At 26.0% G+C, this 9,054-nt stretch overlaps 1 protein-coding gene across 6 annotated transcripts in view; it reads right to left on the bottom strand.

The window, feature by feature from the left end:
- Positions 1–9,054, bottom strand: part of LOC107442512 (COP9 signalosome subunit 3) — a 28,366-nt gene continuing 19,312 nt past the window's right edge. For 2 of the 6 annotated variants that reach the window (XR_006226459.2, XM_016056100.4), the window contains 2 exons: positions 4,759–4,825; positions 1–231 (listed from right to left, as the gene is read on the bottom strand). Coding sequence is in view for 3 of the 6 variants with exons in the window: in XM_016056100.4 (XP_015911586.1) it covers positions 230–231; positions 4,759–4,825 (69 nt within the window). In the remaining 3 variants the exon portion in view is untranslated. The remainder of the gene's footprint in view (positions 232–4,758; positions 4,826–9,054) is intronic. The other 4 variants (XM_016056098.4, XM_016056102.4, XM_016056099.4 and 1 more) reach the window with 2 other exon arrangements.

The raw sequence follows: 9,054 nt of genomic DNA, 5'->3' as shown, positions 1-9,054 counted from the left end.
TTTTTCTTCTTTGTCTTAAACATTTTATTTGCATACAGCCAAAGAATGGACTTAATTACAAGTTAGAATTTTGAAATATATCATCAGAGTTCTGTCTCGCCGGAACACAATGATTTGTGATGAGATGAATAAAAAAGAAATTGTAAATGATTGAATGAGTGAATTAAGAAGTCAGTGTTCCTATTACTGTTTTACATCATGGAATGGTTCCTCTACATCATAGTTATTCTTCTGGAAAAAAAAAAGGAAAATCATTTTCATTTAAACTGCAAAAAGAATAAGTGAAATGTTTTTAAAGTTCAGTAAAAAGTCATGTCATACACTTATATCTGCATGTTGAAAAACATGCAGATGTTTTGATTATCTGTAAGCATAGAACATTAATTTATTTACGGAATTAAATAATTTTTTAAAGCTTTCAATTAAAGAAAAAAAGATTTTTTTACATATTTCAATATATTTTGGAGCTGATTTTCCTGAAAGTAATTGACAAAAAAAATGACAACAATGATTTTTTTATACCAAGCTCTTCAATTATTAAACATCAAAATAATAAGATTTTATCATTGTACTATTAATTTAATGAAGTTCAGTTTTTAATTTTTTTAAAAACTTATTATGATTCATTCTTAGTTTATTGCCAGATGGAAAACTTCATTCGCTTTAAAAATAAACAAATATGAAATAACAGTCGACATGCTTTAAGAGTTTAAAAAATAAACAAATATGAAATAACAGTCGAGATGCTTTAAGCGCTTCAAAAATAAACACATATGAAATAACAGTTGAAATGTTTTAAGCGCTTCAAAAGCAAACATATATGAAATAACAGTTGAAATGTTTCAAGCTTTTCAAAATTAGAGGCCCATTTTCAAGATGTGAATTGCAAGTCTTTAGTTTGGCAAGCCTTGAAAATAGGCGTCTATTTTTGAAGCTCTTGAAACGTGTCGACTGTTATTTCATATTTGTTTATTTTTAAAGCTAATGAAGTTTTCAATCAGGTAATATTTTAACGCTTCAGTTTTCTTTAGATTTATTTAATCATTCTTAGCTTGTTAAAAAAAAATGACAAACATGCATAATCTCTCAACAATCGAAATCACATGTTTTTAATGAGTTTACTAGCAGTTAAATACATTTGTAATAGCTAAAAACGTTTAGGAAAAGGATTTTGCCAAATTCAGAAAATAAATTAAGTTGATGTAAAAAAAAAAAAAAAAAAAAAAAAAAAAAAAAAAAAAACAATAGTTTTGTTATTTTTATATTTTACAAATTTTTTAAAATATTTCGAAAATGGCCCATCAAAACTTCTTTACTATAAAAAGTTGAAGAATTCAAAGAAAACTAAAATAAAGAAAGATGACTTATTTTTTAGACTCTGAAGTGTAGAATACAATATAAGAATGGCTTATTGGAAAAAGTACAGTTTTCTTATAAAATAACTATACTAATTATTTTATAAAAAGTATAAATGGAAAAATATAGTTTTTGTCAATACCCTTAAGTGTAATTGATTAGCTGCATGGGTAACTGACTCACACAGTAAAACAAAAAGCACACTATACAAATCAATATTTCAATCAGATTTCTGCCACTCCTAAAATGTCCCTTTTTTTTAGCTATAATCAATTGATTTTTTAAATAATTTCAGGATAATTTTAAAAAATAATTTAAAACTTAGTACTAACTGATATATAGGTTCTATTAATGCCAATAAGTTAAGAAGCTTTTAACTATTATTTTTTTCAACTGTCTAATAAGCATTGCTATACTAGAATACACAAAAAATTACGTTTCTAGTATAAGAAATAAAAATATTGTTTGTTTTTATGGTTCACTGTGTCACATAAGTATTGCTTTAGTTCACTTTCTGACGAATTAATGTTTTGAATTAGAGTATACCAAAATTATAATTTCTGAACTGGACAATGATTTAATTCAAGCTATACTTTTGGCAGAAAAAAAATCTACAATCATAGTTTCACCGACTTTGTAACTAAAAAGTTTCAAAAAATATTAATTGATTATGGACAAAAGTGGGATGCAAAAATTTTAAACAAATAAGAAAGGAAAGATTGAAATAAAATAAAACGTTTTTAGTATATGAAAAAACTACTTTGAATTTAAATACTGTTGTCATAGTAAATCAAGATTATATGTCTCTTAAAATATTTGAATTTTCACTGTGAGGAAGTTGCTAGCAAGTTTAACTAGATATTTTAAATGATTTAATTCATATGTTAAGTAGTAAGTATAGAATAAAAAGTATATGATTGAAATATTCAAAAGTAACTTTAGTAATTTGACTTAATTGAACATTAAGTTCCTTTAAGAAAGTTTTTTTCTTGCATAATATAAAATACAAAGTTTCTGAAGGATCTTCATTGAAGCAATTGATAATTTACTACTTATTTGTATTGCATAAATGAAAGTTTAAATTAACAATCGTGGCCAGGATAGCCTAGAGGACAGGGCGCTAGACTAACGGTCGCAAGAGATCTAGATTTCAAATATAGCCAGCCGAGGCCTGCTGTGTAGTAAATGGTGACTGGTGCACATTATATCTCTTGGGTCACTAAATCCTCTATGTTCCCATAACAAATTAGACCTCTGGGGGTACTGAATTGGGGATACATCATTCTCTGGTTCAGGTCAAAATTACTCTCGCAGTTGTGGATGAATTAATGGGTCCCCCCTATAAACAGGTGTGATGTATGGGTGTGTCAGAAGTTGAATTTTTGTCCATAGATGGCGCCACTGGAAAACAAGAACAGTCACATCCCTTGCCTTAATGGCCTACAACAACAACGTTAACACTCATAATGTCCAATGCAATCCCTTCATTTCAATATGAAATCTAGTTTAATTTTTTATTATTCCCCAAAAATGATCACTTCAAATCAAAAATACTTCTAGAATGTCTCATTTGGTCGCAAAAGTTTCGAAGAAATAGTAATTTCTTTTTGTTTTATGCAAATCAAACAAGATACATTTAAAATTTTTCTTGAATGAAAGAAGATACACAACCAACCCTCGATGTTCTTATTTTAGTTGGTCGAGTACATGATCTTTGGTCAAAAAGTCAAATGCTACTACTAATAACTTGACACATAATACTACAATTAACTTGAGTTATAGTACTTCTAATAACTTTATTTACAATAACTACTTTATAGTATTATAAATCAAAAGTGATTATTGCATTTAGTTTTGATAAAATTAGTCCTGCATTTGTAGTTACGAGTAAATAATTGCAATATTTCTCCGCACTCATGTAGTGACCATGCATTTTTACAAGAACGTTTCGTCAAACGTTTCAAAAGTATGGTGTACATAAAGTGATGGAATACATAAGTTATAGATTAGGAATTAAATTTCTTATGGAGACTTGAATAATCATAACAAAGTATTAAATTTGGGAAGTATTACACTCTAATTTAAACTTTGTTTTATTAAAAATTTCTTTTTTTAAGTTGTGCCAGACTGCTAGGTATAAAACGCAATTTAGAGAGTCAGTCAGAAAAAAAAATGCCATAGAAAAATTCCCCAGTGAGCTTAAATGTTTTTTTGTATAGTTAGACTATTTTTTCATATTGATTAATTCATTTGTTTTTCCACATACACAATGGTAAAATACTCCCAATATCTATCTAATTTTTAAATAAAATAGTATGATAGTTACTAAGAATAAAAAAGAAATAATTTTATTTTAACAAGGTACAAAATTATTAAATTTTTATCTTTTTAAAAGTAAGAATGTAAATGGTAAACTAATACCCTTACATTTAAAATAATACTGTTAACAGTTCATGAGAGATTATTGAATGCAAAAAAATATTATGTATTTTTAAAAGAGATTATTTTAAAAAGACTTTTTCCAAACCTTACAGCAAAGACAAAATTTACATGCTTAGACATAACTCCTTATTAATATGTGTTAATTTAAAATGTAAATGTATATTTAACACAACTTACAAACTTAAACAAGGGACAAACAACAATTTAAACCCAAAGTATTAATTTTGTACATCAAATTTTATTGAAACACAAAAGTTCCGATTCCAAAATTCTGTTATTTGTAAAATTGCTTACTTAAAAAAAAAAAAAAAAAAAAAAAAAAAAATTACACATAATTTTTTTACTTTGAATTTTTAATAATAAAAGGCATACAAAGTCTCTTTTCGGGTTATACATTGAATTGTGAGATTTCAATATCTTGTAACACTGTGGGCAAATATGGATATTTCATATTATTGCACAAAATTTTTCTAACATTATTTTTTTATTGGTCAAGGTTCTCATTACCCAAATATAATTTATTAACACCCACGTCAACGACGTTTTACACAATTAAAGTTAATACTAATTCTCGTGTTATTTTCGAAACTGATATTTATCATTAACAATATATACTGCCGTAAGGCTATATATTTTGTAGATAATGAATAAAACATGTAACCTGGGAATAAATTTTAAATATTGCCATGGTGATATTTATAAAATATCAATATTTCACAATGCATCATCAAGGTCTAGTTACACACTAATTCACAACAACAGTTTGTAAGTTGTTTAAAATTTTATTAAAACTGTTAAGTTTTCCTAAACTAGAGGATAAAAAACACTTTAAACAACACAGGCAGTTAGTAAAAAAAAATATATATAAACTATGAATGATTATATTTATTTCGAATTAAAAATTCTTCAAATTCTGTAATGCTTGTGCGTTAAAAGAATGTTAGGAAAAGGGACTCTTACACGGTTGCGTGTTAACATCAGAACTAATGTTTACCGTACCTTCATAAGTGTCGCGCATTTCTGAGCTCTGAAAAAGTAAAAGAAAATTGTTAGAGAAGAAAAAAGAAAGTTGGGAAATAAGCAATATGTAGGTCACTATTAATGTTTTGAGAGTCAGATATTTAAAGTCTTTTTTAACCTTTAATGACTGATTAATAAGAAGTGTTTTTCTTATTTTATATAATCTAAAAGAAAATACTGAAGTATTGCAGCTATTACATGTGAAAATGTAATATGTGATGCTACACTTTCAAGGTTCCAAAATAATGATTATTACAATTTAATTTTTAAATTTGGAGTACAGACAGGAATCACCCAAAACTGAGTCAATATTTTTTTAAAAAAAGAAAGAAAAGAAAATTAAAGGTTGTTTATTCTTTTAAACACCTGTATCAAATACTGTCATTAACATTGCAGTATTTCTATACATAGAAATGTAAATCTGTTGTTAACACTGAAGATAATGCTATCTACCACATATGTAAAAGTATGGGACTAAGAAATTTGATTTTGGAGGTCACAAATTGATTTTCATTCGTATTACCGATTAGATAATCATTTCATATTACTGTATATAAATTACAAAATATGAAATGAGAGCTTATTCAGACATAGAATCAAATATGAAATAGGCATAGTATTAAATTGCTTCTGGAAACTATAATTCATATTCTTTTAGTAATTAAAAAAATTATGTTCTAATAGTAAATTTTAATTTTCAAAACTTTAATAATGATCTACATATTACAAAGGAAAGACAATATTTGAATAAAAAAAGTTAAATAATAATAAAATGAATAAAAATCTATTAATAATAAGGACAATTTAAAAGTGAAAAGTTTTTATTTTTATAAAAACAATGAAAAAAAAAGGAATTACTATCTTGTTAATTTCAATGATAAAGAATATTTCTATAATTTCATTAATCTTTAGAAAATATTTTTAAACAGTAACACAAAGTAATCAAATAAGAATGTCAGAATTGGGAAATTGTGTAATGCAAATATTTCTTAAAGTTAATTCATATCCAATCAGAAATTTTAGGTTGAAACAAATGGTCGAAATTTTTTTTTTATTTTTTGTAAATTAATAAACACATCTAGAATTAATATATTAAGAAAAGTACAAGATTTCAATCCCATTTCAATATGTTTAAATAAGCACATCACTAGTTGTTTCACAGACAAAAAATAAAATTTTACAAATTATGAACAAAGCATGCATAGTCGCGTAACGTAGCGCAAAAGTGAGAAGATTTTTCTACCAAAAAAAGAAAAAGAAAAAAAAACAAGATCAAAAGCATTATAATGTGTATAAGGAATCAGAAATGGCGCTGAAAAATTATATATTTTTTTTGAAAGAGGGAGCATTTTTAGTTCCTATGTCTAAAACGGGTGTAACTATTATTCAGTTAAGAATCTTTCATTGCAGCATAATAACACCAAATAAAACATGTAGACAAAACTAAGCAAGTCTTAATCTTGTACCTAAGCTGAATTTTGGAGGCATGAAGTCATAAATCCTAATGTTGAACTGCAATGAGCACTTTGCGATTGCTGACATAGGAGTGACTTATGCTTTCAACATTTTCTTCTGAAGCTCTTCTTTGCTTTGGTAAAGATAATCTTTTGCTATTTCTACCAGTTTCTTTGAATTGTTTGATCAAAAGTTTCCAATTCAAAAAGAGGAGAAAAAAAAAGTTGCAACTTTTGTTAGTGATTCTTCCACAGAATAATTCAGTGAAACACTTTTTGGGAATTACTGGTTTAAAGCATAGATAAAAGGCTTTGTCATCAGCTCTTATTTTCCTTGAGTGTAACTGATGCAATTTAACAATTAAAATAAATTATGCATAATACGCAGCAAATTCTGCTTTTTTTTTTGTTGCACAATTTTCATCTTACACTGTGTGCTTTCTGGCTGGAAGAAAGAAAATCTAAACTGCCATATAATAGAGGACTAATCAGTGTGGAAACTTTTATTACAACCTATTTCACTTCATTTGATGAAAGAATTATTTTTGTGTCTTGCCCTTAAAAATTACATTTTTAATGAGATTGCAAAATCCTTACATTTTTTCAGACGGTATTATTATTTCGTTAAATAATGTATATTGTTTATAAAAGATCCTTGATTCTGACTACATACAGCAATGACTACAAAATCATACCTATCAACGTTGGAGAAATAAAATAAGGGAGATTTTACCAGCGAGATTTTTTGAGCTATGTGTTTAGTTTCGACACATCATGCAAGTAAAAAAAAATTCAAAAATGAAATTAATATAAGCATTTAGAGAAGTAAAAAATATGTAAATAAATCTTTATCTAAAGAATATTTTTTAAAACCATTATTCACACTCAATATCAAAATAACTTTCTTAATTCTAAGTAATTAGCTTTATTTTACAGAATTTTTACAAATTCATATTTCAAACATAAGTAGCTAATTTGGCTTTGCATAGGAAATTTGCTGGCTTAGCATTGGAAGTTTTGTTCATAACTGTTAACAGCGAAATTACTTTTCATCACAAGAAAGCTTTCAAGCTTTACATCAGAAAGTAATGAGCAAAATTTGGAGAAATTTTTTTTTAACTGTAGAGAAAATTCTTTCACACTCTGCATTACTCTGCGGAATGCATAGAATACCTAATATAACATACGCTATATTTTTGAACTGTTTAGTTTTATATTATTTATCTTTTAGTTGTCCAATTGACACCCCCAGTAAATGATTATGAAAGCCGAAATACATTTATGTTTTAACGACGATTGTTAAAAATGTAATGCAAACAAAGTTCTTGCCAGATTCCTATAGGTATATAATGAAGTTAGTTATCGGAGAAAAAATGATTCACTGAATAAACTATGCAGCATTCTGACTACATAATGATTAGTTGGCGTGGCAGCATATGAACTGCAGTACTGGCAATAAAGCCATCAGTTGAAGAATAAGAGAGGTATTTCTGCCATTAGCAGAAATTTATCACTAAAAAAAGTTTTCTTAAAATTTCTTAAGTCTTAAAATATGGGAGTCTTCATTAAAAAACAAGAGACTTGCAGGTATGGAAAAAAAATTCAGCAGTTTAAAAAAAAAAAAATGATCCTAGAGGTAGTAAAGGTTGTTTACTAATATTTTAATATGAAAGGATGAAAATAATTATGTCCACCACTACAAATAAATAATTTAAACAGGTTTATAAAAGGCCAGATATAATGTTGGTCATGCTATTAAGTACGAGTTTTATAAAAATCATATTTTTTTTAAAAATATCTACTTCATTTCCCTACCATTGGAAAAAATAATATGGGAAATTTTCAAATGTAGGATAGTATGTGACTATACTAAGAACAATAATTATTTGAATAAATAATTTTAGTAAATTGCACACTAAATTATATGTACTTCATTATTAATCTATAAAGTATTACTGTATTGATCAAAACTAATTTGAATTATCACAGATTCTGGTGAACTATAACAGTATATGGTATCAAATATAATTAAATACTAAAAATATAATCTTAAAGCTAATAAATAAAATTTAAATAAGAACTAAAATATGTAAAAGCTGCCACAGTAAATAGATGCATATAAATAACTAAATTTTAATAAGAGCAACCATAATTTAAAATTATAACCCACTAATAAATTTCACTCCTGGAATATCTGCTTAATTTTTTTTTTATGAAGAATATGAAACATAATAATAAATTATTTTTTATTAATACTCTTGATTTGAGAAAATGAGGCAAATTTTTAGTTTAGATCATATTAACTTGATAAAATTAAATTTATAGTCGCAATACATATTTTAAAAGTATATATTTTTATAATAAAAACACACACTTACATGGACATGAAATGTATAAAAATCTACTATAAAATGAACATGTTGCACTATAAAATTTTTAAAACTAATCTCAAATGTAATCTTTATTAGGCAATATATTCAATAAGATATTTGATATTTTGTTTTCATAAAATTTATAGTGCAAAATATTAATATTATAGTTATAAGCATATTTTTACTTTACAAATACTAAACCAAACAGCAGTTTTTATTTATCATCAAGTTAAACGAATAGCTGAGATATAGTTTATTTATATCAAATTTAAAGTGAAATTATTCAAAATAAAGCTTGCACTGCTTGAAGTAATAAATATCAAGTTTAGATTAGCACAGCATGGCAATACAGAGCGGGACAAAACTATAGGTTCACTAAAAATGTTATATTTTGCACCAAATAAATAAAA

The sequence above is a fragment of the Parasteatoda tepidariorum genome, chromosome 2 (assembly GCF_043381705.1).
Source record: "Parasteatoda tepidariorum isolate YZ-2023 chromosome 2, CAS_Ptep_4.0, whole genome shotgun sequence".
Classification (NCBI taxonomy): Eukaryota; Metazoa; Arthropoda; class Arachnida; order Araneae; family Theridiidae; genus Parasteatoda; species Parasteatoda tepidariorum.
This window is presented reverse-complemented; position numbering and strand designations above follow the sequence as displayed.